Source organism: Gopherus flavomarginatus, chromosome 9 (genome assembly GCF_025201925.1).
Source record: "Gopherus flavomarginatus isolate rGopFla2 chromosome 9, rGopFla2.mat.asm, whole genome shotgun sequence".
NCBI lineage: Eukaryota > Metazoa > Chordata > Testudines > Testudinidae > Gopherus > Gopherus flavomarginatus.
The window spans coordinates 200,300-227,623 of record NC_066625.1 but is presented as its reverse complement, the minus strand read 5'-3'; the positions used below and the strand labels follow the sequence as shown (position 1 = coordinate 227,623).

General features: G+C 45.2%; 2 protein-coding genes across 9 annotated transcripts in view; one reads left to right on the top strand and one right to left on the bottom strand.

The window, feature by feature from the left end:
• Nucleotides 1–326: 326 nt before the first annotated feature.
• TSR3 (TSR3 ribosome maturation factor) lies at nucleotides 327–9,405 on the bottom strand. 2 transcript variants are annotated; one of them, XM_050967663.1, is made up of 6 exons: nucleotides 9,232–9,402; nucleotides 8,022–8,238; nucleotides 4,211–4,404; nucleotides 2,659–2,832; nucleotides 641–704; nucleotides 327–561 (listed from the first exon to the last, which is right to left on the bottom strand). In XM_050967663.1, exons 1-6 carry the CDS (start codon nucleotides 9,329–9,331, stop codon nucleotides 414–416), a joined length of 897 nt encoding a protein of 298 aa, XP_050823620.1. In that variant the 5' UTR covers nucleotides 9,332–9,402; the 3' UTR covers nucleotides 327–413. The 2 variants fall into 2 exon arrangements, with proteins under 2 accessions (XP_050823620.1, XP_050823621.1); XM_050967664.1 differs by having other exon boundaries at nucleotides 464–556; nucleotides 9,232–9,405.
• The window catches only part of GNPTG (N-acetylglucosamine-1-phosphate transferase subunit gamma), a 32,379-nt gene continuing 14,451 nt past the window's right edge, over nucleotides 9,397–27,324 (top strand). Inside the window, exons 1-7 of one of the 7 annotated variants that reach the window (XM_050967661.1) lie at nucleotides 9,397–9,477; nucleotides 9,740–9,794; nucleotides 12,453–12,520; nucleotides 13,283–13,366; nucleotides 14,212–14,871; nucleotides 24,664–24,757; nucleotides 26,980–27,094. In XM_050967661.1, the coding sequence (XP_050823618.1) occupies nucleotides 14,711–14,871; nucleotides 24,664–24,757; nucleotides 26,980–27,094 (370 nt within the window). In that variant the 5' untranslated portion in view covers nucleotides 9,397–9,477; nucleotides 9,740–9,794; nucleotides 12,453–12,520; nucleotides 13,283–13,366; nucleotides 14,212–14,710. Of the gene's footprint in view, nucleotides 9,478–9,739; nucleotides 9,808–12,452; nucleotides 12,521–13,128; nucleotides 13,184–13,282; nucleotides 14,872–24,663; nucleotides 24,758–26,979; nucleotides 27,095–27,324 lie in introns of those variants that run through there. The other 6 variants (XM_050967658.1, XM_050967659.1, XM_050967655.1 and 3 more) reach the window with 6 other exon arrangements.

Genomic DNA, 27,324 nt, shown 5'->3' with positions numbered 1-27,324 from the left:
TGTACACACTGCTGATGTGCTTAATAGTTCACTAATGAGCTTTAGTTTAGTCCCCTTTCAAAGAGAAACTGTTAATGTGCATTAGCAGTATGCACATGGACAATTAGGATGCAGCAGATTATTGCAGGGTAGATTCATTCCCCAGCATGCCATGAACTAATGTGCAGAGAAGCCTTGACATAAAGGCTTCAACTAGAGAGAGATGCAGGCAGACCCCTGTGCCTCCTTGTTGTCCTGCTGAAGTCAATGGAGTAGGCACAGTGGTCCCCTACAAAAACCCAGTTGCAGGAGCGGAGCCCAAGTCATTTCACTGCTCATGGAAAAAGTCTAGACAACATTGTTTTAATTTTCCTTTCAATTATATTCATGGTTTCTTTATACAAATTTTCAAAACTCACTTTTATAAACTCTTTTTAATCTTTTAGTCTTTTTTTAACTCCCTTCCAAATAACTGGTTTATTCGCTGTTTGTGCAGCAAGCTTTTCACTGTCATCTTCTGTACTGTCATCATCACTGTCACTGCCATCCTCTTCACCAGATTCTTCATCATCTTGTGCTATTCTGAAAATAAGAAGTTTTTTTCAGAGGTATAAAAGCAAAAGAACTTTCTGAAAGGAGAATGAGAACTGAAAGTAGTTACCCTATGGAGCTGGCTGATCTATTAGGATTTGAAAATTCTTTTCCAGAGTCAACATCAAATGGATCTGAAAAAAAGTTACATGTGGTGAGAATTAAGTTTAAGATTCTTTCTTCATTCAGAAAATGAAGAAAGAGGAAAATGAAAGGGATTCTCTTGATTTAGCCAAGATTTGGCTCTATATGAGGAAATCCAGTGAAGCAGCACTGCTCATCTTGACACTTGGAAACCAGGCCCCTTCCCTTAAAGGCATCTCCAGTTGAGTGCCCAAAAAACTGAAGCACTTAAAACCACTAGTCACTTCTGAAAATTTTGGCCCTAAGCTCTCTCTCATTGACCAGTGTATCCATAACCTAAGTGAAAGCAGATATTTTAAGAAACGCTCACAACAAATTGCCTTTAGTCAAGCTGTGGAATGTGTCAGTTTTGGCTTTAGAGAAAAATTGAGATCTCAATTAAAGTAAAAACTCACTCCTTTCCAGTGCAATAAAGTATACAGTTCCCAGGGAGCTTTAAGGTTGATTGTAGTAAGCAGAGGGGAGGCTTAATATAAGCCTCCCTGTAATACAACCACCTCTGTGTACAGATGTTAGTTGCTTTACAGGTGAGTACACACACACACACCCTCTACAAATCATAAATAGCTCTTGATAAAAGTGTTGGAGAGGGGCTCCTGACAGAAGGGAAGATGACTGAGTGAATGAGTCTGAACTTGGCCTCACCTCACAGTGGGCCAGAAATCCACCCAAGTCTCATCATCAGAAATGAGCTAATTCCAGGTGACAACTCCACTTGGAAATCAGTCTTTCCAAAAGGTTAAGAATCTGAGTAGACCTGGGCCCAGTCTAAGAAGGAAAATTGGAGATTTCCATCTCAGAAGTGGTAAAGGCACAAAGCCTGACATCCAAGGCTGTACTCAGAAGGACCAGAAAGGAGACAGAAGTGCAGCTAGCCCTGTAACCGTGACAAAGGCCATCTAGTCCTCCTGCCTTTCTGAAGGACCAGAATAGGCAGGACCAGAATAGGCATGTTCCTTAGGATCTATTCTGGTGAGTTTAAGGATTCTTTTTCTAAATGTTTCAAGTAACTGGGTTTCCGCTTCGCCAGGGAGACTATTCTATTCCATAAACTAATATACTCCAGTGACAAGGTGATGTTTGTTATTCAGCTTAAGTTTTCACTCAATTTCATCCCCTCTTCCAAGACACCAGGGGCCACCTGCTCTCCCCCACAGAATGTGAATGAGATGCATCTCCCACCTTTGTGGGGAGAAGTTACTGGCAAAGCCAGGACACCATGGTTCCAGGCTTGGGTCATGTGAACTGCCAGCACACAGTTAGCCTAGGGAGGGGCATGGGACTTATCCACCCACAGCAGGGAGGGAAAGGGACAGTGGCTAAGAACTGTGGCCTTCACACACACTTGGGCAGGTTGTGTTGGGATTTTTTTGTGTGCCTCCTGCATTGAAGTGAAGTGCTTTCCCATGAGTGGGGGTGGAGGGGAGAAGACAGAACATGCAGGCTGAAAAACCACTGAAGGAGACAGGACATGGAAAACTGGCACCAGTTGTGAGACATGGAAACTGGGAAGGAATTGTACTATACTTTTAGTACGTTACTTTTGTCTCACTACATCTGTCTGGATTTTTAGATAGCTTTTCAGGTAGGGACTTTCAATCTTCTGTCTGTACAGTGCCCACAAAATTGGGGCCCCAGGCTTGGCGGGAACCTTTAGGCACTGCTACCATACAATTAAAATTTTCCAATATGAATTTAGTTTTAATTTGTGCCAATATTCTCCTCTTTAGGTCTTCTTAGGTCTTGTTAATGTAACAAGTGAGCTGTTTTTCTTCCTTAATTCCCTGAAAACATCCTTTATAAAACTAGTCAGGGCAGCCACTCTGTTGGGTAAATGAATGTCCATATAATGCCTACTGAGAGGTTTTTTTTCATCTTTAGCAACAGAGTATTTGCAATTGTCAGGAAATGACACAGAAAGGTCACTCAAAGGGAGGCTTTTACCTATATCTTCAGTTTCTCTTTCTTGCGCACTTGCTAAAAATTCCTTTTCAACTTTCAGCACCTCTTCCTGGCAATGGCAGGCCGCATATTTCTCCAAGAGATTTCTGTTCAATTCAAGAAACACTTTTCCCCATTTAAACTTTCTCAGAAGAATGGTGGCTAGATCAGAGAATCCTAAAATAGAAAACAAATATAACCAGCTTCTCTTCAAACATGGGACTCGTAACAAAAAAGCTTATCAAGGCAGCTGTATCTAATCAGCATAAGTGCAATGCATAACATCTATCACTAAAACAGTGATACGAGACATTTGTCAGCATCCTTGAATGTTTTGGAATCTAGGACTGGAGACAGACTTAAGTTGAGGCATCCAAGTGAATCCAGGAGAAATCCACTGTGTTCTAGTTAATCAGTCTTCCGAATGTGGAAATATAAAATCTGATGATGTACAGTACTGTGTAAACAAAAGGTAGATCTCTGTGCAGCAGTCAATAATCAGCCAAAGTCTACTGTTAACTCACTTCCAAGCTCTCAGAGTGGAAAGTACAGGTCTATGATGGTTTCAAACGTCCTTCTCTAACAGGATTCAGGGAGTGGCAATGGACAACAGTTCCCTGACCACCTTGAGTGGCTGAGACACCACAGGCTCTATTGACAATATGTGATGACCACCAGCTCTATCGCCTCCCTTCAGAGACTGACAGCAAGGGAGGGTCACACATGCCTACACTCATTAGTGCCAATTTAAAACTAGGGCGTCAATCTTCAAGGTCCACAATGGGTTGGGGCCCACCTGCAGCCAAGACCCCTATTCCAACACAATAAGAGCTGGTGTAAATTTTTCAGAACCAACCAATGAAGGTTTCAATACAGTGGAACCCTATTTATCCAATCTAATTGGGAGCAGCGCCAAATCAGATAATCAAAAATTAGGATAATCTGGAGAATGGGCAAAGAGCTTTAGCTCTGGCTTCAACTGGAGCCTGAGTCCTGCCACTTGGGCCATCAGCCCTGGTTTGGTTAATATGGAGAGACAGATAATGGAGGCTCGGATAAATGGAGTTCTATTGTAACTTCATTAGGAAACACTGAAGCTTTTCTCAAACCAGCTCTGTTTATGATCCCTTGAAAAAAGTCTACTTCCTATAGCTAAGAGCGAAGCCTTCAAGAGTTAAAGAAAAGGTATTCTCACCAATGGTCTGCAGAATGCCCTACTGGAGAAGTTAAGACAGCCTGAGTAACTGTATTCAGAGCACAATGGAAGTGAAGTAACCAAAGACAAAGCATTGCAAGTGTGGATAACAGTAATGGTAAATAAGGCTGTCAAACCTAGAAGTGAAGAACAGAATCCATAATGGACCTCTCCAGGACTTGCTGTATTTATTTAGTGCTTGATGGATGCTCAAAAAATCTTTTGGGTATGACAGATACAGACCTTGAGCAAAACATGCTCTACATCTGTCCACTGAACAAGATGTTGGACAAAAATCACTTAAAAGAAAACTACAATAATGATCACAGTCCTGATTTTTTTTCCACATTATAGCCTTACCAACAATACAGAAAGTAGCAGCTAAAGCTTCCACGCAGGACAACTTGCACGGCCGGCCGTAGTTTACAGGATTTGCTGCCACCAAGTAAGGCAACAGTCGGAGATAGCTTCCCTTCATTTTACTAAATGGGGTTTCTTCCAACTTGGCCCATGAGCAATCTATGACTGCAACTCCATTCTGAGCTACAACCTGTCTGAAAAACAAACTTTATTGTAGTTAAGCATCTAATATCTATTTTTAATGTTTAGTTCTTTGGATTAAGGCTGGTACTGTGTACAGGAACTACCTCCCCAAAAGTGCAAACAAGCAATTTTCCATACGTGTGTTAACTGATTTGCAAAAACACTCCAAGTATATGGCAAAGCTAGGAACAGAGAGTTCAGCTCTTCTTAGTGCTTGTGCCTTCACCACAAAACCATCTTTTCATTCTGAAATAATGGACCTTTTTCAAGTTCCACAAGCTACCATCGCTTCTACAGTGTCAAGTCTACCCAGAAATAAGTGCTTTAGTTAGCAGGAATTTGATTCACGGAACACACCTTCACAGATAGAGAAACTGATCAAAGAACTAAAAATTAATGGTAACGTAGGTACAAGTGATCATGACAATCACAATGTGCAAGCAGAGTGAAGTCCAGACCAGTGATATATATATACCTGGTGCTTTAAAAGGGCCAATTTCACGAAGCTGAAAACAATTGAGCCAAATCAGTTGGGAAGAATTTAATCAGAAAAATGTGAATGATAATTGGGAATTGTTTCAGAACACCTTACCAGATGCCCCAAAAGCCACAATCAAAGAAAAAAGTTGTGATGTTTTTTAATTCGTAATCTGGTTTTGAGTGAAAATGAAGGCTTCTAGAAAAAAACAAATGGAAGAAAGGGAAAGTTGATAGTGAATATAAGTCAGAAGGTAGGAATTGTAAAAAATTGACCAGTGAAGCAAAAGGACAAGGAGAAATCTATGGTCAGCAGAGTTCAGGACAATACGTTTAAGTATACTGTACTCCGATATAACACGACCCGATATAACATGAATTTGGATATAACACAGTAAAGCAGCATGCTGGGGGGGGCTGTGTGCTCCGGTGGATCAAAGCAAGTTCGATATAATGCAGGTTCACCTACAATGTGGTAAGATTTTTTGGCTCCCCAGGACAGCATTATATCGGGGTAGAGGTGTATTAGGAACAAAAGAAGTCTTACCAATGGTACTGGTCCATTACTACATAAAAATGGCAGAATTATCAATACTAATGCATAAACCAAGAAGTGTTCTGTTTTTCCAAAATACAGAATATTTACTGATGTAGTCATAATATTTGACAAGTGTCATTCCATTCCACTAGTATCTCAGGTAGATATGAAACAGCAGCTATTAAAGTTAGATATTTTTAAATCCGCACCGAGCTGATAAGGAGCTCTCTGGACCATTAATTTTGATTTTCAATGCATCTTAGAACACCGGGGAAGTTTTGGAAGACTGGAAGAGTTAATATGGTGCCAATATTTAAAAAGGATAAATAGGATTTCAATTGGACTTAGATCCCAAGCAATATAATGGAGCAGCTGATATGGGACTTGACTACTAAAGAATTAAGAGGTTAATAGACTTAATGCTAATCAACATGGGTTTATGAAAAATAGATCCTGTAATCTCATCAAAAGGAAATGGAAAATTAGTTTGACAAGTTTGGCTGATAAAGGTAATACTGGTGTTGTACTATACTTAGCATTCTGTAAAGCACTGAACTTGGTACTGCATGACATTCTGATAAAGTCTAAAAAGGTATAAAATTAACATGGTACAGATTAAATTGATTAAAACTGGGTAACTAATAGGTCTCAAGGTAATTGTAAATGGGGAATCGTCATCGGGTGGGTGGGTTTCTATGGGGGTCCATTGGGGATCAATTTTTTGCCCTACACTACGTAATATTATTAATGACCTGGAAGAAAACAAAATCATTAATGATGAAGTTTATAGATGATACAAAATTTGGGGAATTGTAAATAATGAAGAGGGCAGGTCACTGATAGAGCAAGCTGGATTGCACAGTAAGATAGATGCATACAAACTATGTTTTTATGAGTAAATGTAAACATCCAGAAACAGAGACAATGTACCATATACACTTGTTCATTAGCCCGTTCGTTTATAAGCCGACCCCCCAAAATGGTTAAGTAAAAATAGCAAAAACTGTATGACCGTTTCATAAGACAACCCTATATTTCAGGGGTTGGCAAACTTTGGCTCCTGGCCCATTAGGGTAAGCCACTAGCGGGCCTGGACGTTTTGTCTACCTGGAGTGTTCACAGGCATGGAGCCCCTCAGCTCCCAGTGTCCGCAGTTTGCTGTTCGCGGCCAGTGGGAGCTGTGAACTGTGGCCACAGGGAGCTGAGGGGCTCCATGTCTGTGAATGCTCCAGGTAAACAAAATGACAATTACATATTAAATTCAATGATTCCATAGAGTTTAAAATCATCAGATTTCAGTGTAGACCCGTTAATAAGCCAACCCCCGCTCTTTGATATGTCACTTTTTTACCAAAAATATTTGGCTTATGAATGAGTATACATGGTAAGCCATATTTACAGGATGGGGGACTCTATCCACCACCAACCCTAAATCTTTTTCAGAATCACTGCTTCCCAGGATAATCAGCTGACCATAAGCTCCCAGTGCAATGCTGTGGCCAAAAAGACTCATGCAATCCTTAGATACAGAAACAGGGGAATTAAGTAGGAGTAGAGATGTTTATTCACCTCTTTATTTGGTACTGATGCAACTGTTGCTGAAATACTGTATGCAGTTCTCATGTCCCTAATTCCAGAAGGATGCTGATAAATTGGAGAGGGGTGAGACACGAGCCCCAAGAATGATTAATAGACTCAAGGAGCTTGATATATTTAGCTTAACAAAGAGAAGGTTAAGGGGTGACTTGATCACCTACACAGGGAACAAATATTTAATAATGGACTCTTCAGTCTAGCCGAGAAAGGTATAACAATCCAGCAGATGAAAGCTGAAGCTAATCAGAGTCAGACTGGAAATAAGGTGTAAATTTTTATCAGTGAGGGTAATTAACCACTGGAACAGTTTACCAAGGATTGTGGTGGATTCTCCCTCACTGATAGTTTTTAAATCAAGATTTGATGTTCTAAAAGATCTACTCTAGGAATTATTTTGGGGAAGTTCTATGGCCTGTGTTATACAGGAGGTTAGACTGGATGATCATCATGGTCCCTTCTGATCTTGAAATTTATGCAGGGGCCTGGACTAGATGAGCTCTCGAGATCCCTTCCAGTCCTATGATTTTATGACTTTCTGAAATTTGAAGCCTGGATTTCATAGCAGTTAAAAAAAAGCTACCATGAACTGAGCACTTTAGATATGGAAACACTAGTCGTGGGACCTCAGAATGTTAGCCACACTTTACTGTATTGTTTTTTTTTTTTTTTTTTAATATCAAAAGCTGCACATCTCAGCCACTATCAGCATCTCTAAATAATCCTTGGGCCTGTTAAAGAAAAAGGAACCTACTTTCCATGCATATTTAACTATATTAACAGAACAGGGAAGGCAAGATACCCCCATGTGTAAACACCATTTTAGCTGACAATCAAATAATGAAATATTTTCTTTAACTCACCTAACAGTACATTTGTTAACATTAGCACTGAATTTACACCAGCACCAGACTCTCTCTCTCTCTGGAAACTCATAATATAGCAAAAAATAAACAAACATGCAACAGTGGATTTGTACCTAAAAAATAACACTAGGACTGCGATTCACACGGAACCTACTTGTCAGCTGCAGAGACATACTGAGTTGCCATAGGACTGAGGATGAGCCCCCAGAATCTCTGATTGAGACGCAGGTTTCGGAGCAGGCCTTTGCGAGCCAATTTCCTCCCCGTGCATTTCTTGGGATCACAGTGTCTGAGCTCCCACATGGCAAGAGGGCATGGGAATCTCACCTCTGCAGCATCCCCCTCTCCAACGTCATCCTGCTGAAAGCAGGCTGCAAACACACAAAGCAGAGTTCAGCCTTTTTCTCAGAGGCCCAAAGGCTATAGAGGGAGTGGGGCTCAGCAGCAGCTAGATTTGCCAACCCTTCCTGTTTTTCCAGGAGTCTCCTGGAATTGGGCTCTATCTCCCGGAGGCTACTGAAGCCAAACCAGGAGATTTTCGGCTGCTAAAAGTCCAGCGGCGCAGCAGAGCAAAGGCAAGCTCCCTGCCTGTCCTGGTCCTGTGCCACGCCTGGAAGCTGTCAGCAGGTCCTTGCTGACCCTGGGGAGTCCAAGGGGTCTCCACGCACTGCCCCTGCTCCTAGTGCTGACTTTGCAGCTCCCATTGGCTGGGAACTGTGGCCAATGGGAGCTGCAGGGATGGTGCCTGCAGGTAGGGGCAGGTCGCAGAGACATCTGCCCAGGGACCGCAGGGAGTTGCTTGTTGCTTCCGCAAATGGTACAGAGCAAGGGCAGATAGGAAGCCTGCCCTAACCCCACTGTGACTTGAATCAGGAGCCGCCTGAAGTACCAGAGCCCCCACCCCTCACACATCCCAACCCGCTGCCCCAGTCCTGAGCCCCCTCCAGCACCCAAACTCTCTCCCAGAGCATGCACCCCAACCCCCGGCTCAGCCTGGAGCCCCCTCCCACCCTGCAAAACCCCTCAGCCCAGAGCCACTAGCCCCATGAACAGGTATGGGGGAGAGGGATGAGTGAGTGGGGCGGGGCCTCAGGGAAGGGGCAGGGAAACGGTGTTTACGTTTGTGTGATTAGCCCGTTGGCAACCCTAGCAGGGCTCTCCCCCCACCCCGGGGCGGGGCTAGGAGAGGCTAGGCAGCGGCCTCTACCCGCGGGAGCGGGTGGGCTCCGCAGTCGCTTTCTCCCCATCACGGGGGCGCGCCTGGAGGTTGGCGTTGGTAGCGGCCTCCTCCGCCCCCCGGGTGCGGGGCGGACGGTTAGTCACATTTCCAGCCCCCTGGGGCGAAAACCGCGGGCTCCGGGCACCTGCCAGCGCCGCCTGCGCGTCCGCCGCGAAGGTCTCCAGGGACTTGGGCGCGCGCCGGGCGCGTCCCTCCGGGCGGCGAAACGGCTTTTTCTTGCCCATGGCTGGGGGGGAGCCCGCACCTCAGCCGCCCCGTGACGTGACCGGCCGGACCGGAAGGAACTCTGCTGCGAGAGGCGCGTTTCCGCTTCCGCGAGCAATGGCGGCCTGGGAGCTGGTGCTGGTCGCGCTGCTGAGCGCCTGGTTCGGTGAGCGCCCAGGGGGGAATGGAACCCAAGAACTCGGGTTATATGGAGTGGGAGCGGAACCGGGCCGTAGGCGCCCCCTTCTTAACCACTCACCGCGCCCCCACTGCCCCCCACACCTGCCGTGACCGATCCCACCGCCCTCGCGCGCTGTCCCCGCTGACCGGGAGTGCCCCCCCCAACACACAGGGGGCCCCAGTGAGCCCCTTTCCCGCGCACCGACTCTGCCACCCACTGACCGTGCCCTCTGCCCTCTTTCTTATAGGTCTCTTTACGTCAGCTGGTAAGATGAAAATCGTGGAGGAGCCGAACACCTTTGGGTGCGTGGCCCTGGTACTTCTCAATGCTGAATTTCTCTTGTTACTGACAGCAATTTGCTATCCCTTTGTGGCCGCTGGGCATATTTACTTATATCATAGACATGAAATTTGGCAACGATAATCGTCATCTTCCTGTCAAACTCCTTGGCCCATGGGTTGCACCCTGAGCAAATTTGTTTTCACTGCAAAAAAAAAAAATATGTTTTTACATCAAGAACTCTTTCAGTGTAAAATCCTAGTGGAAATGAGGCAAAGGTAGTTTCTACCTTAATGTAGCAAGTTGAAATAACTGCTCTCTCATATGGGGTTTATCTTGACTGGCTACATCAAGGTTAAAACTACAGTGCCTTGCCACCACAAGGATTTTACACTAAAGTAATTATCTTGATGTAATAGCAGCAAAGAATCCTGTGGTGCCTTATAGGCTAACAGATGTTTTGGAGCATGAGCTTTCGTGGGTGAATACCCACTTCATCAGATGCATGTAGTGGAAATTTCCAGGGGCAGGTATATATATGCAAGCAAGCTAGAGATAATGAGGTTAGTTCAGTCAGGGAGGATGAGGCCCTGTTCTAGCAGCTGAAGTGTGAAAACCAAGGGAGGAGAAACTGGTTTTGTAGTTGGCAAGCCATTCACAGTCTTTGTTTAATCCTGAGCTGATGGTGTCAAATTTGCAGATGAACTGAAGCTCAGCAGTTTCTCTTTGAAGTCTGGTCCTGAAGTTTTTTTGCTGCAGGATGGCCACCTTAAGGTCTGCTGTAGAGTGGCCAGGGAGGTTGAAGTGTTCTCCTACAGGTTTTTGTATATTGCCATTCCTAATATCTGGGGCATTCTGATGATTGACCTGTTTGCTACAAGTGATACAGAAAGTGTTGTCTGTTCAGTTCTCAAGGGGGTCTCTGTCTGGACTCCCAGTCTGATGCTTTCCATCTCAGTTGGCAGTTAGCTCTCCTGTATGCTGCCCCACCACCCAATGCTGATCATCCCACAGGTCATCCTCAAGCTGAAAGAGGATCGGGCCAAGCTCATTCTTATTGTCCCAATGTGCCCAAGGCAGTACTTGACCTTCTTGTACTGTCATTTCAGCCTCCTGTATCCCTTCCTCTCTCCATCCTGACCTACTTACATGGAATTGCAGTCACACCCTACTTCCCATTCTCACCTCCCTACGTCTCACAGCACAGCTTCTTCATGGCTGAATGAGGAAGAGCAATTTTTGGTGGCTGTTCAACAAGTTTTACTCAATAGTAGAAAACCCTCTACCAGAATGACATATTTGGCAAACTGGAAGCGATTTTCAGTGCAGTCATTGGCCTGTAGACCTCAGCCGATGCTTGCTTCTGTCCAGGAGAACTTGGAGTACTTGCTGCACCTTCAGTTGTCAGGCCTTATGCTTAGCTCGTTGAGAGTGCATCTGGCAGCCATGTCAGCATGTCATACCCCCATTCAGGGAAGATCAGTCTTCTCCAATGCCATGGTAGTAAGATTATTAAAAGGGCTTCTTCATCCCCATCATCTGGTCCGAGAGCTGGTTTCTCTGTGGGACCTTAACATGGTCCTAGTGACTTTGATGGGATCTCCATTTGAGCCCCTGGCATCTTGTCCATTTCAGCTTGTCAGAAGACTGCGTTCTGGGTAGTGATAATCTACAAGGAGAAACAACAGGAGTACTTTTGGCACCTTAGAGACTAACAAGGAGAGTCTGTGAGTTCCAGGCTCTGATGTCAGAGCCCCTTTATACACAGTTCTCCAAGAAAAAAGTTACTTTATGACCACACCCCAAATTTTTGTCTAAAGTTTCTGTTTAATTTGAACCAGGTGATACATTTACTGGTGTTATTTCCTAAGCCACATTGACCTCTGGAGAAGCAGCATCTCCGTAGGTTAGATGTCAGATGATGTCTAGCCTTTTATTGGGACAGGATTAAACCATGTCATGCTTGCCTCATCTGCTTGTGTCATATGTAGATCACATGAAAGGGCAACTGGTCTCTTCACAGATGGTCTCTAAGTGGATAACATGCTGTATCAAGACTGCATATGAAATAGCTTCGGCTATACCGCCTCAGTGGGTGCGAGCTCATTGTACGAGAGATCAAACAATGTCAATAGCGTTCCTCTGTGACATCTCAATATTGGACATTTGCAGGGCTGCTATGTGGTTGTCGATCCATACATTTATGAACCATTATGCCATTACCTATCACCCAGAGTAGATGCAAGTTTTGGTAGGGTGGTCCTGCAATCCTTGTTTAGGTAGACTCTGAGCCGTGCCTCCTGGGGTGCATACTGTTTGTGAGTCACCTAAGTGGAATGCATGGCTGCATCTACTGGAAGAACCACCACAGTTACAGTAAGTAACCATGACCCTACCAGGGGTTCATGTGATCATACATGTGGCTCATTGAAGAAAATGAAAACTGTTCATCCTCAGGACCTTTGAAAATCAGACTGCTATTATTCAGGTATATAAATATGGATTTAGGATCCACGTTTGATGGTTTTGGCTGTTGTTTAGATGCTCAGATACTAGGGTGCTGGGGGACATATTAAATACCTAGATAAAAATATTCTAATTTAATCTTAGCGCAAATGGAAAACAATCATTTTAAATTAGTCTAAATCATTTTAAATTAGTATTTTTTTCTTTTTTAAAAGATTGAACAACCCATTCCTACCTCAGACAAACAGGCTCCTTCCAAAGATGGCACCTTCCCCAATCTCAGGTGTGTGCAAATGTCAGTTATTATATGTGTAGTTAATACCATTTTTGTGATTATAATCTAAAAGAATCTGTGTGTGAGTATGTAATTTTTTATTGCAGTTGTCTAATAGTAAGATAGACTTTGGTAGAAACACTTGCCACAATATAATATCTACATGATTAGTCCATGTTCTTTAATCCAATCATGAAAATGCTTCTTAGCCTTATGGAAGAATAATTTCTTCTCTGAATTTCACAGATAATTATTGGCATCCCAGATGCTACCAGTTAGTACTTATCACTTATATAGCGCCTAACCTAGTCAAAATAATTTTCCTGTGTGATTCTCTCTGTGCCTCAATTCCCAGTCTCTTAAATGGGGATAACAGTGCTTCCCTACCTCACAGGGTGTTTGAAGGATAAATACATTAAAGATTGAGGCATGAAGATACTGTGGTAACAAGGACAAAATAAGTACCTTAGTTTAGGTTCCTTGGATGCTGATTGCCTTATGCTCTGTAGAATGTTAAATCTGCAACATGTACACATACAATTGTATTATCATGATAACTCTGTTTAAATTTAACCAACCTATTATCCCCTTTGCAAGCCATTTCATTTTATTTTCAGGTCCTGCACATCTCTTTAGGCTTGCTGGCAAGTGTTTCAGTTTTGTGGAATCTACGTGAGTAACTGGTTTAGGTGCCTGACTGTATTTTTAGGATTGGCTGTGATATAGGCCTTCATTTTATTTTTTAAAATCTGACTTATTTTGTTTTTTTAGGTATAAATATGAGTTCTGTCCTTTCAATAATGTCACTCAGCACGAGCAGACCTTTCGGTGGAATGCCTACAGTGGGATTTTAGGGTGAGAAAATCCAGACTCTTCTTTTTATTTTAGTTTGTGAGTTGTGTTCTTTGTAGAACTCTTGAAATCAGCACTTTTTAAATTAGCTATAGTTACGTTACCTTGAAAATAAACTAATCTTGGCATTTAGTCCAAACCCTGTTCCCTAAACTGTTTTCGGTTATACCAGTGCCACTGCCCTGTAGAAGCTGATGCAGAGGCTGTAAGGGTGTAACTGAAGGCACAATTTGTGTGAAAGTGCTGCAAAATGTATCTTGTTAAACCTCTTCTAATAGCAGCATGGGGCTCGGGTCACTTGCTGGAGGATTCTCTGCACCTTGAGGTCTTTAAACCATGATTTGAGGACTTCAGTAACTCAGACATAGGTTAGGGGTTTGTTACAGGAGTGGGTGGGTGAGATTCTGTGGCCTGCATTGTGCAGGAGGTCAGACTAGATGACCATAATGATCCCTTCTGACCGTATGTCTATGGGAAAAACAATCATGGACATTTAGTAAATTAGGCTCCTTGACCATTTATTTTAATAATTTAATTTCTTATTTGACTATAGCATTTTATTCTTGAGACTTAATTTAAGAATACATAAAACAGATCAATCTGACATCTTTCAACTGTAGGTGTCATCTAGTTGCTGCTGTTCTCATTACTTTATAGTTAATGATGAAAATACAATTTTAGTGGCTGTTGCTTTAAACTTAAAAACTGCATCTTAGCTAAGCCATGAGAATCCAGAATTTAGCAATCCTAGTTGGTCTTAACATATGCTGAGAGTAAAAGGTGGAAGAGGTCTCTAAAGGTAAGTATGCTTTCTAATAATCCTTTCCCAATTTCTGGATCACGTGTAGCATTACATCAACTGCTTGAGATTGCCAGGAATGGGAATTATCCCACATATGGGATCATGTCTCTTAAAACACCAAATAAAAAATTTTAAGGCAGAACTGACATAACTACAAAATGGAGGCATTATAGTTAAGTATGAGATTTATTTATTGGACACTCTAAGAGCATGTAACGAGGCGGTGTGGCTCCCCTCCTCACCCGAGAGGGTCGAGCCCCGTCAATCATCCATAGGGGCGGGGCCTCTAAGTAGAAGTCCCGCCCCTCAGAGGGTCAAGCGACGACCCGGAAGGATAAAAGCCGGCTCTCAGCCCTCATTTGGAGCCCAGCCACCGTCAGGAGCAGACCTGTCAGCGGGAGCTCCTGACTGGGAAGCTGCTAAGGCCGCAGGCTGGTGTCCGGACTGGCTGGAGCTTCCCTGCGCTCGCTATAACGAGGAGCTGCCAGAGCTTCCCTGCGCTCGCTATAACGAGGAGCTGCCAGAGCTTCCCTGCGCTCGCTACAATGAGGAGCTGCCAGAGCCGCCCCGTCCCTGCTGCGGCCCTGAGGACATCCCGGAACAGGCCTGGCCGGACTTCCCAGAGGAGCTGCTGGACCTGCCGCCCAGCCCTAGCCGTGAGGAGCCGACGTGGTGGGACATCTCTGAAGCTGATTCCACAAACCAGGTAGGCTCGGAGGGGGATATTGGAAGTAGCCCGGGGGCAGCCGACCTGAGTCAGGCTGCAGATTTCCCGATACCCATGGCAGTGTGTTGCGGTCAGGATCCCCACTGACCACCCGCAGCGGTGATCACCGCTACTAGGGCCCCGGGCTGGAACGCAGTGGAGTGGGTGGGCCTGCGTTCCCCCTGCCACCTGTCCACGGGTGGCAGAATCCCCCTGCCCTGGCCTGAAGAAGCCAGCTAAACTGGTAACTGTGATTTGTCGCTCAGCCCTGCAGCAGAGGGTCTGAGCCCCTACCTAACTGTATATTGTTCCTCAGCCCTGCAGTAGAAGGCCTGAACCCCGAATTGACTGTACGTTGCTGCTCAGCCCTGAGACAAAGGGCCTGAGCTCCTAACTGACTGTATATTGTTGCTCAGCCTTGCAGCAGAAGGCCTGAGCTTGAAATTAACTGTGTAACTGGTGCCCCGCCCGAACCAAGGGCTGGGCCCCCTTTGACTGTGCCACTGCTCGGTCCTGTCCCAAAGGGCCCGAGCAACCCGCACCCTTGACCAGCCCGCCCCTGAACCAAAGGGCCGGAGTTGAGATAACTGTGTAACTGGTGCCCCGCCCGAACCAAGGGCTGGGCCCCCTTTGACTGTACCACTGCCCGGTCCCGTCCACAGGGACTGAGCTACCCGGGCGGTGGGCGACAGTTCCGGGAACCGAGACCCTCAGACGACAAGTTGAGGCCGGTGTGGCTCCCTTCCTCACCTGGGAGGGTCGAGCCCCGTCGAGTCTCACTTACAGAGCACAAAAATTATGTGTAGTCCATATCTTTACAATAGGACTTTTAATGTGTCCTAAAGGTTGTTACACTAATAAAATAAATACCAGCAGGATCTTATAAGAGGGATAAGGCAAATCGCCACATTTGTTGCAAATACAACAGAACAGTACTGACGGCTGTTAGAATTATTTACTCCCACAAAGGCCATGGCTACACTAGGGAGTTGCAGCGCTGGTGAGGGGGTTACAGCGCTGCAACTTAGGATGTGGCCACACTTGCAAAGCACGGCCAGCGCTGCAACTCCCTGGTTGCAGCGCTGGCTGTACACCCGGTCGAGCCTCGGGTGTAGCGATTCCAGCGCTGGTGATCCAGCGCTGGTCAGCAAGTGTGGACGCCCACCAGCACTTTTATTGACCTCCGGGGTATAAGGAGGTATCCCAGCATACCTTTTAAGCCTCTCTGGTAATCCTGCACACTCCACTGCCCTGGGCTCAGCTGACCCCACCTTTAAATGCCCTGGGAATTTTAAAAATCCCCTTCCTGTTTGCTCAGCCAGGTGTGGAGTGCAATCAATCAATCAGCGACCATGCCTCCACGCCCCAGACGAGCCCCAGCATGGAACAGTTCTGAGCTGCAGGACCTCATCAGTGTTTGGGGTGAGGAAGCTGTGCAAGCACAGCTGCGCTCCAGCCGGAGAAATTATGATATCTATGGGCAGATATCACAGTCCTTACTGAGAAGGGGCCATGAACGGGACGTGTTGCAGTGCAGGGTAAAAATAAGGAGCTGCGCAGTGCTTACTGCAAAGCCCGTGAGGGAAATCGCCACTCAGGAGCTGCCCCCACGACCTGCCGTTTTTACAAGGAGCTGGATGCCATACTTGGGTGTGACCCCACTGCCAATCCTAGGAGCACGATGGAGAGTTCAGAGCAGGGAGAAGTGGGGGAGGGTGTAGAGGAAGCCGAGAGTCAGGCTACTGTGGTGGTGGGAGACACCCCGGAGTCCCAGGAGGCATGCAGCCAGGAGCTCTTCTCAAGCCAGGAGGAGACTAGCCAGTCGCAGCAGCTGGAAGTTGCTGGTGAGGAAGAAGCAGAGGATCGTGCTCGGGGTAAGCATATTTTTATGTTTTGGGAGAGGACGGTTTGGGTTATGGCTGCCTGCATGCATGCCTAAACGTGGAATAGCCCATTGATTTGCTCTATCACGTCTCTGTAATCTGCCTCGGTAATCTCTTGAAAAGTTGCAGCCAGAGCGTGGGCAATGTGCTTTCGCAAGTTTATAAGGAGAGCCACCGTGGTCCTTGTCCCGGTCAGGCTAACTCGTCCAATCCACTGTGCAGCGAGGGGTGGGGGTACCATGGCTGCACACAGGCAAGCTGCATAGGGGCCAGGGCAGAATCCACATTGCTGTAGAAGACCCTCCCTCTCTTCCCAGGTAACACGCAGCAGTGATATATCTGGCAGTAGGAAACCCTGTTGAGAATTTAGGGATACTTGAGTGCAGGGCGCCAGGTTCGCGGTCCCCCCCAGCCCCGCGGTGCGTTCCGGTCTCCCCACCCCCTTCCAGCACGTAGACAGCCCCGCGGTGCGCTCCGTTCTCCCCACCCCCCTTTCCAGCAGGCAGCCAGCCCCGCGGTGCGCTCTGGTCTCCCCATCCCCCTTTCCAGCAGGTAGCCAGCCCCGCGGTGCGCTCCGGTCTCCCTCCCCCCCCTTTCCAGCAGGTAGCCAGCCCCGCGGTGCGCTCCGGTCTCCCTCCCCCCCTTTCCAGCAGGCAGCCAGCCCCGCGGTGCGCTCCGGTCTCCCTCCCCCCCTTTCCAGCAGGCAGCCAGCCCCGCGGTGCGTTCCGGTCTCCCCCTCCCCCCCCCCACCCTTTCCAGCAGGCAGCCAGCCCTGCGGTGCGTTCTCCCCCCCCCCCCCCCAGCAGGCCGGCAGTTCCGCGGACCGCCCCCCCCCCCGCCAGCAGCTCGCCACCTTCATGTTCCCTACTGTCCCCTGTGCAGGCCACCAGCTACCTCCTGTACCCAGTGCAGATAAAACCCAGTGAGCCATCAGTCAGTTCCCCCTCCCAGGTGAAGTCGGGGCAGAAACACTCACCTCATTGCTCGCCATGCCTTCGCTTCCCTGGCCTCTCTGTGTTATGTTAGGTATGTGGGAATGATGCTACAAAAAGTCTACAAACTCCTTCACTGTGTGATAATAAACAATGTAGCCTCTGTGTATTACATGTTTCTATCTGTTTTTTTTAGTGACCTTGACTAATGCAGCCGGATCACTGGCCTCACGTCGGTTGCAGAACTTGAGAAAAAATCCACGAAAAGCAAAAGAGGAGTTGATCAAAGCAGTTATGAATCGCTACAACAGAGAAAGTAGGAAGACGCAGGAATGGAGAGAGAAAATGTATGAGTGGAGGCAAACACAAAGCAGGAGAAAGGAATTGGCTACCAAAAAAACCTCAAAGCACATGATAAGCCTCCTGGCTCGCCAAACTGACTTTTTCGAGTCTCTCGTAGCCATGCAGGCAGATCTGTACCGTGGTAACCCACACCCCTCCCAAAGCTCTCTTTCTTGTTCCCCAGTATTTGCACAAAACACCTTTCTCCAGCAGCCAGTTTCTTATTACCCCCAGCTGCCCCCAACACCTGTACGATCACCTACCAGCCCTGATAACTACAATTCTTACCCTGTGCACTTCACCCCCATTATTCTGCAGCATAGTAATCCTGAAGTGCAGCAGACATTGAACAGTAATCCAAACAGGACATATTCAAACCTCTGAATGTACAGTCCACCACCCTAACCCCCCTGGCCTTTTATGTGCTGTACTTTGAATAAAGGATTTTATGGCTTTTACAATACTTTTTATTATTGCAGGAAGTGGTAAATATTGTACCCCAAGGTAGAAAGGAGCACAGCAAAGGCACCAAACATTACTGTTGGCTCTCAGCATCAAATTGCTCCCTTAAGGCATCCCTAATCCTTGAAGCCCTTTCATGGGCCTCTCTAGTAGCCCTGCTCTCTGGCTGTGCAAATTCATCCTCTAGGTGTCGAACCTCGGAGATCCATTCCTCACTGAATCTTTCACCCTTCCCTTCACAAATATTATGGAGGGTACAGCACGCGGATATAACAGTGGAGATGCTGCTTTCCCCCAAATCTAGCTTCCCATAAAGACACCTCCAGCGGGCTTTCAAACGGCCAAAAGCACACTCCACAGTCACTCTGCACCGGCTCAGCCTGTAGTTGAACCGTTCCTTGCTCCTGTCAAGCTTCCCTGTATACGGTTTCATGAGCCAAGGCATTAAGGGGTAAGCGGGGTCTCCAAGGATCACAGTGGGCATTTCGACATCCCCTACTGTGATCTTGCGGTCTGGGAAAAAAGTCCCGGCCCTCAGCTTCCTGAACAGGGCACTGTTCCGAAAGATGCGTGCATCATGCACCTTTCCAGGCCATCCTGAGTAAATGTCAGTGAAACGCCCACGGTGATCCGCAAGCGCTTGCAGAACCACGGAGAAATACCCTTAGTGATTAACGTACTCTGATGCCAGGTGGGGTGGTGACAGAATAGGAATATGCGTCCCATCTATTGCCCCTCCACAGTTAGGGAAACCCATTTGTCCAAAGCCATCCACAGTTCTTCTTAGCAGGGTGCGATTAATGGCTGTGCAAACTTGCATCAGCACCATTCCAACGGTGGACTTTCCCACTCCAAACTGGTTCGCCACCGATCGGTAGCTGTCTGGAGTTGCCAGCTTCCAGATTGCAATAGCCACCCGCTTCTCCACTGGCAGGGCAGCTCTCAATCTCGTGTCCCTGCTCCGCAGGGTAGGGGCGAGCTCAGCACACAGTCCCATGAAAGTGGCTTTTCTCATCCGAAAGTTCTGCAGCCACTGCTCGTCATCCCAGGCTTGCAGGACGATGTGATCCCACCACTCAGTGCTGGTTTCCCGAGCCCAAAGGTGCCGTTCCACGGTGCTGAGCACGTCTGTTACTGCCACAAGCAATTGAGTGTCTTGAGCGTCAGGCATTTCAATATCATCGTCTGATTCCTCACTGTCACTTTGCAGCTGAAGGAATAGCTCCACTGCCATGCGTGATGTGCTGGCAACATTCATCAGCAAGGTCCTCAGCAGCTCAGGCTCCATTTGTAACAGAAATCTCAGAAATCGCGCTGCAGACTCACAATGCCGCCAAACTGCTCGGAATGTGTATCAAAGCACCACGGGGCGTTGGAACAGGAAGCGGAAAGACCTGCACACTTCCTTCCCCTTCCCACAAACCACAGCGCCAAAATGGGACGAGGTGCTCTGTGGGATAGCTGACCAAAAGGCACCACTCCCAACAGCGCTGCAAGTGCTGCAAATGTGGCCACACTGCAGTGCTGGTAGCTGTCAGTGTGGCCACACTGCAGCGCTGGCCCTACACAGCTGTACGAACACAGCTGTAACTACCAGCGCTGCAAAACTGTAAGTGTAGCCATGGCCAAACATTCATGCAAGTTCTGCAATGATCAGTTATAGTTACCAACCTTCAGTTGCTCGTGCCAAGTCACTGGCCAGGTGCTCTGGACACGAGGTTGGAGCCGAGCCGTTGTCAGATGCGCATCTGATGCTCTTGGAGGGTGGTCACAGAACCAGACTCAAAGATCACAGTCCCCTGGCTCTATTTTTATAGGTCTTTGGTTTAATGTAAGTTTTTATGAGAATTGCTCTGTCATGATTGAGATAACCATCAATCAGCTTGACCGGCGGATGGTACATTCACGACGGGCAAGTGTTATGCATATGTTATTTTTAATTTTTTCTTGATGCGCTTGGGCAGATTCCGGCTTGCTCTTTGGGGGTCATCCGGTTTCCTGCGTTATCTTCAGCCAGCAGATAGGTGTGAATCTTTTTTGAGTTTGGCTGGTACTATTTCCTAATCGATTATTTACCTGTCACAGACACTCACTTCCACTCACCCAGCATACTCACATTTCAGCGTTCTTACATTCCAGCTTAATACGTTTGATTTACATGTTATTCTGTTTTCTCTCCCCCTTTACATTGCTAAAGAACATGACTACAAGATTTACATAGGCACAATCAAAATTCCAAGGGATGAAAGGGTTAGTGGTAAAACAACACTGTTTCCCAAAGTCCTTATCACTCTCTGGTACAGACTTTCTGTCTTGTTTCACTAGGTCTCAAATAATTAATGTTTCTGTCCTTGAGCTAGTTACAGAAATTGCTGTAACAATTTACAGCAAGGCTAAAAAGGCAGGCACACATCCAATCATTTAACTACTCCTTTCTATTCACACTTTTTACATATTTAACATTAGTATATAATGTAATACATATCTATCTCAACAAGGTTAACAAATTTGGGCTAAGTTGGACCAACAGGGCAATAAATTCCAGTTTCTGAAGATACCATACCTCCAGCCTTCTTCCATTTAAACCACCTGTTCTGATGTTGAATGGCTTAGCTAATTGTAGTTCCAGTGGCATAACACAAAGAGACATACAGTTTGAGGTAGTCAGGTCCCAGACCATTAAGGGCTTTATAGTTCAAAATTAACGTCTTATACTTAACGCAAAAAGAGACTGGAAGCCATTGTCATCTGCACATGACATACATTTCCTTCAAGAAACACAAAATAAGTATACAACCACAATTTACATTAGACAAAGTTTCCATGGGCACTTTCTCCTTAAATCTCAGTTTTGAGTTGCATATAGCTCTCAAGTGTGATCTCTTGAAATGAAACTCCTTCTTGGTCTGAGCCTAGAAGTAATTTTAAACATATTTAATAAAAGCCCATTCAGCCTGTATAGTCAGTGCCTAGATACAGGTAGAGGAGCTAGCATACATTTAATTTAAAAACAAAGACTGATTTAGAGGTGCCTGCCTCTGTAAATATTTCCTATGTGCAGATGGGTAGAAAGTGAGTGAAGAGCTGGTCTTCCCTGCAAGTAGAATAGTCAGAAAGTCTGAGAGGAGGAGGTTACACCCAGAAATATGGTGGGCCTTAAGACCAGATAGTGGCAGAGACTAGTTTATAGTCACTCTTGTCAGCATCGGAGAGAATCCTACAAGCTAGCTGAGCTGCAGTGGATTCCTAGACAGCAGTAGGGAGCCCGTGCTGGAGATAGGTCTTTAAGCTGTGAAGACCCAGAACCACTGAATAACTAGATTTGTCTGGAAACTGAGAGAGCCACAGAATTGTTGGAGAAAAGTCCTGACCTGAGAAACTGTTCAGGATGCAGAGACACTGCACTGAACTGCTGAGCTAGGGTATTTATCCTTTTCAGAAATACTTTTAAAGGACCATTTTAGTCCAGGATCAGATTCTTGGGTGCAAGGGGCAAAACATCCTATGTTGCAGGGCCCTAGCTATGGGACTCTTGGTCAGAAATCATCAATATGAACCTGAGCTTGACTACAGAGGAGTTGGACTAGATGACCACCTGAGGTCTCTTTCAACCCTAATCTGTGATTCAGGTCTAAGTTCAAGACCTGTGTTTTCAAAAAGGCCTGTTTCCCACACATCAGAAAGGAGCCTCTTTTTACGAATGCTGTAGTCAGTGCTATCTTTATTTGTTGTTTGTTGCTTAGATGCTGTAGGGATAGGTGCTTTAGAAGTGTTTGAGATATTTTTTCTTTCAGGGGTTAGCAAAGCCTGGTTCTTTCCGCGATCAAGCACTTTTGTTTCAGTTAAGCAAAAATGAAAACTGATGTTCCAAGAGGACAGACGTGTGCTTGTTTCAGTTTCACTTTAAAATGTTTATACATCATGAAAGATAATGGATGGACTAACTTGATGTTTTAAAGGATTTCTTGGACTGAGAACCAAAAATGAGGATTTTACATATTTGAGTATGAAAGTTACTGAGTATTTTTGAAGTGTGTGATTATTCTTTCTACTCAAATTAGATCATTCCAAAAATTTAGTATCTAAGTCCCTCTGGTTGTTCTGCAAAATGCCTTCAAACTCCAGAATACAGAGAATCTGTGTCTTGGAGATCGCAGTGCACCCTGAAATGGGTGCCACATCCTAAAAGGCAAGACCTTGCATTATCATGTAACAATAATATTTTACTTTTCTGCATTTTTGACCTCCAGTTGTTTGATAGGCACCTTACAGATCATATATGTTTGGTGCTGCTTTGAGCAGGAGGTTGGACTAGATGACCTCCTGAGGTCTCTTCCAACTCTAATCTTCTATTATTCTGTGATAAAGTTCCTGCCTCAGAGAGCTTAGTGCAGGGGTCCCCAATGTGGTGCCCGCAGGCGCCATGGTGCCCACGGGGGCATCTAAATGCGCCTGCGTCCTGGCCAGCAGTTGAGCATCTGCTGAAATGCTGCCGAAATTCGGTGGCATTTCGGTGGTGATGCCTCTGGATGACGCTGCTTGCCACCGAGAAGCAGCGTCATCCAGAGGCATCGCTGCTGAAATGCCACCGAATTTCAGCGGCATTTCGGTGGATGCTCGACCACCACCACGATCCTTCATCTGGCGCCCGCCAGACGAAAAAGGTTGGGGACCACTGGCTTAGTGTAAATAGACACCATACACATACACACACACAAGAAAAACTACGAAAAGCAAAGTGAATAAAAACTGAAGTAAAGTGTTGGTTTGTTAGCCCCACAATTTTTATAGGGTTCGATTTCCATGTCTTTTTCAGTAAACTAAGGGAAGGGAGTGAATGGGACAGGCTGAGGTTTATGGGTTGCCCTCCTTTTACTGTGTTTTTATATTTTCAAAGAGCTATACAAATGTTATTTGTCAGGGCACCTCTGTGAAGCAGTAAGTATTATCCCCATTTTACAGATGGGAAACAGAACAACAGAGGTGAAATGACTTTTCTAATGACCTTACAGTGGCTGTTGTAAAGGCAGGCCTGCTCCTCTTCTCTGTCCAGTTGACAGGGAAGTCCATGATCTCTGCATGGTTTCATGCAGATGCACAAAGCATGGTTGCAATAATAACAGTGTTATAATACTGATGTATGGAGCTCCAGGAGTTTGCAATCGCAAAGGGGGTGATTGTGGTTATGCAGCAGCATTTAAATGAGGAGGTCATATCCAGCTTAAATGACCTCCCAGAGTGATAGAGTGAACGTAGGTAAACAGGCAGCTTGGTCCTGATGTGGTGTGATGCAATGCAGTGTGGGAGAGCAACTGTAGGACTGCCAAGTCAGTGCAAAATACAGATGCAGCCACAAAAACCCTTTTCTGCACTAATTCATTCTGAAATGAACGTTCAAAATGGATAATCCACTTTGCAATAGTTGGCACTTCATCTGAAAGACCAATTGTGTTGTATGGACCCAAGGCATTTTAAGTGTTTAAAAAAAAAAAGTCAATGTGAAAAAACCTTGGGTAGGCAATCCCTAAGGCTATCCTCTGAGTCAGGATTCTGTCCTGGCCCCCAACCTGGGTTGATTGTGAGACCACAGTGCCGCTCTTGTGACTGTCATGAGTTTTATGGTCTAACAGGGAATATTTCATTTTAAATTGGAATAGGTCATTTTCCAGAAATATATTGTCAATAAATTCTTCTCTTCATGACAAGTTTTGAAGAGTGAGCACATTTTTGAGTTTGTATTCTTGTTTCACTCACCTGATGACATACTTTGATTGGGCTTACTCTGTATTCTGAGCAGTTGAGAAGATTGCAGTTTGGTAATGCCTCTTTCAGACAAATTATTGATGACAAAAACAAACCCTTTTTCAGTTTTATTTGATTAAGAAAGCGTGGAAATGGTTTTGAGACGTCAGAATAACCATAGTGCCCAGAAACTACGGTGATGGAGACTCTATAAGTAATTAAAGAACTCCACTGTGGTTATGAGGTAATTGATCTGTGATGGGGCAGATCTGGGCCCTAAGAAAAGGAAATATTAAAGGACCTTCAAAAAATTGAAATTGATAAAGTGAATTTTAATACAGTGTTAGAGTATTTCTGTTTTTCTTACCAAGTTTTAAACTTTTTTCTCCAAAATTATAAAACAAGTCTTTTGAGCTGTTCTCTTTTTCCAGTATTTGGCATGAATGGGAAATTTACAACAACACATTTGTTGGCATGTGGATGAGAGAAGGGGATTCATGTGAAACCAAAACCAGAGAAACAAAGGTACAGTAATTAATCATCCTGATGCAGTTAATACAGATGGCATGTTTGTACTAGTTTAAACTATTAAAGCCATTAATATACCATAGGACTTGAAAACTTAGATGGGGCTTTACAAATTGAGATCTTTTCCTGCCCAAAGAGTTCATGGCTTAGGACATGAAGCAGAAAAATGCAAGATGAGATATGGGACAACAGTTAGGAATGGAGGGTAAAACCAGGATAAAAAGCTGATGATATTTTCACTCACACCAGTTTAGAGACTTTAACTCTTTTCTTTTTGTTCATGCAAAATAGGATGTTCTGGTATTACCATTACCACTAGGGACAAATGCTCTGTAACTTCTGCTATGGGCCACTGCTGAATAAGAGGAAGAGAAATAAGAATTACTCGTGGGACTGGAGTTGCCAGCCTCTACTGGATGACACATGTCTAGGGATCCAAGGAGAGAGAACTTGGTAGTTTAGTTTAGTTTAGTTAGTTGAAAGGAAACCAAGTGGCAGAGAGACTTGTATGGGAAAAGTAGAGGGCCAGGTCACAAGAAGCATGTGCAGGTGAGAGAGGAGCAAAACAGATGTGGGCAGAAGGGGTGGGAGGTGAAATGAAGAGCAAATAGAGATAGTATAATTAGCTTTTTGTCAAAAAGACAAAACTATTAAAAACAGTTAAAATACATGACTCTTACATGTGAGCAGTTGCTGTTGCTGAAAAGGGATGTTACATGATTGTGAACGGGAAGGAGGTGTCCAAAAGACTCTGAAAATATGTGGTCCATACTATGTAAAACTCTGACAACTCCTGCCTTAGACCTCTCTTCTCCCCTTGTTAAAATAATGTTTGCACTTCTCTAGGTCCTTCCTAGAAGTTAAGGAGCTTTACAAAATTAAGTCTCACATTCCTCTGTGACATAAGATAATACCTATTGCTATTGGTTTTATGTGGAAGCACTTAGATACTACAGTGATGGGCGGTTATGTAAAATCCTAAGATAGATAGGTTGATCAATGGGAAAGAGAGGCGGGTAGTGAAGTGACTTGGCCAAGATGACAGAAGAATCCTGTTGGAGAGCCAGCAATAGAACCAAGATTTCTGACTTCGAGTGCACTGTCTTACTGTGACAGAGTGCTGGGAGCCTAGAACTGGCCCAGTACTCTGTCACTAAGGTGCTACCTATTCCCCCCTAGAGCGGATTTAATTGGAGAGGGGTGCTCAGTGGTTTAATTAGGCAGGAAGCTGACAAGCTAGTGAGAGCAACCAACCTGTCAGCTGGGAAGTTAGAGGACAAGAAGAAAGTGCAAGGGGAGTGTCTGGTAAGGGCTAGGGGAGGCAGGATCTCAGGATGAGAAGATCTGTCTCTCTCCTTCCCTGGATAGTGGGCTAAGGGGAGAGTTTCAGCTATATATTGCTTCATGAGGCTGTACTGGTGAAGGAGACTCACTGAATTAAAAAAATGGTGCTTATAAACTGGGAAGCATTCAGCCTGTTTGTGTTGATTCAAGGGGTGGAGAAGGGAACCTATTACGCATGCCATAAGAGCATCCTTTCTTCCTGTAGGCGCATTGAAGATATATTTGGCCGTCTAGTATTACATGATTTCTAATACTAAGAATTTGAATCCTCCTTGGGTTTTGCTTGTAAAAGGTCATGAAACATTAAAGCTGAAAATGTAAAGATCATAATAAGCATCTACAATGTAGAGTAGATCAATATTCTCTGGAAAAATTAAAGGACATAAGAACCTAGTGTTTAGTGCTTTTTACTTTGTACTGCAATTTAGGAGACCTGGATTCAATTTTTCACTGTTCAAAGGCTGGTAGTCCTTCAGAGGTGGGAACATGCATCACTCAGTATTAAATGCACCTGCTGAGTGATGCTGACAGGCTCTGAAGGGCATCTAATTTAGTCTCTCTCTGTTGGAAGTTGTGGTGACTTAGGTGGGTTGAAGGTGGAGGAACCACTTCCCATTGGGAAAGGAACAAGCTTGTTCCATGCTTTAAAATAACGTAATGTGAAAAAGACTTAACTAGTGGCTGTGACCTCTTTCTTCTGCATTGGGTATAATGATGGCAGCACTGAGAGCTGACTACAGGACTTGCTGGAATGCAGCTATACTCATGGTAAAATGGGAAGTTAGTGATGTATGTTGGTTCTGTTCAACATGAAACTAGTGACTGTATTGTGTGTTTAACCTATTTCCTCTCATGCTTCTTTTTCTGCTCTTCAGGTTCTTCTTCTTTGTGGAAAAAACAATAAGTTGGCTCATGTGTCTGAGCCAAGTACTTGTGTTTACTCTCTAATGTTTGAGACTCCTCTTGCTTGCCATCCTCATTCTCTTTTAGGTAGGTGGGATAAAAAGGTCTGTGCATGTGTGAGAGGCAGGTGACCTTTCACCCAAGCCTTGAAGTTTAGATTTCTGGTTTGTTAGTTTGTATCATTAAGTCAATGAGAAGTAAATGTAACATTGTTTATTACAAGCATTTGTAAAGTACCCATCACTATAATAATTTGGCACTCTTATCTGAGCTTGCAAAGTCCCTACAGTCACCTCAGTGGCATTTCTCTGTTTGTA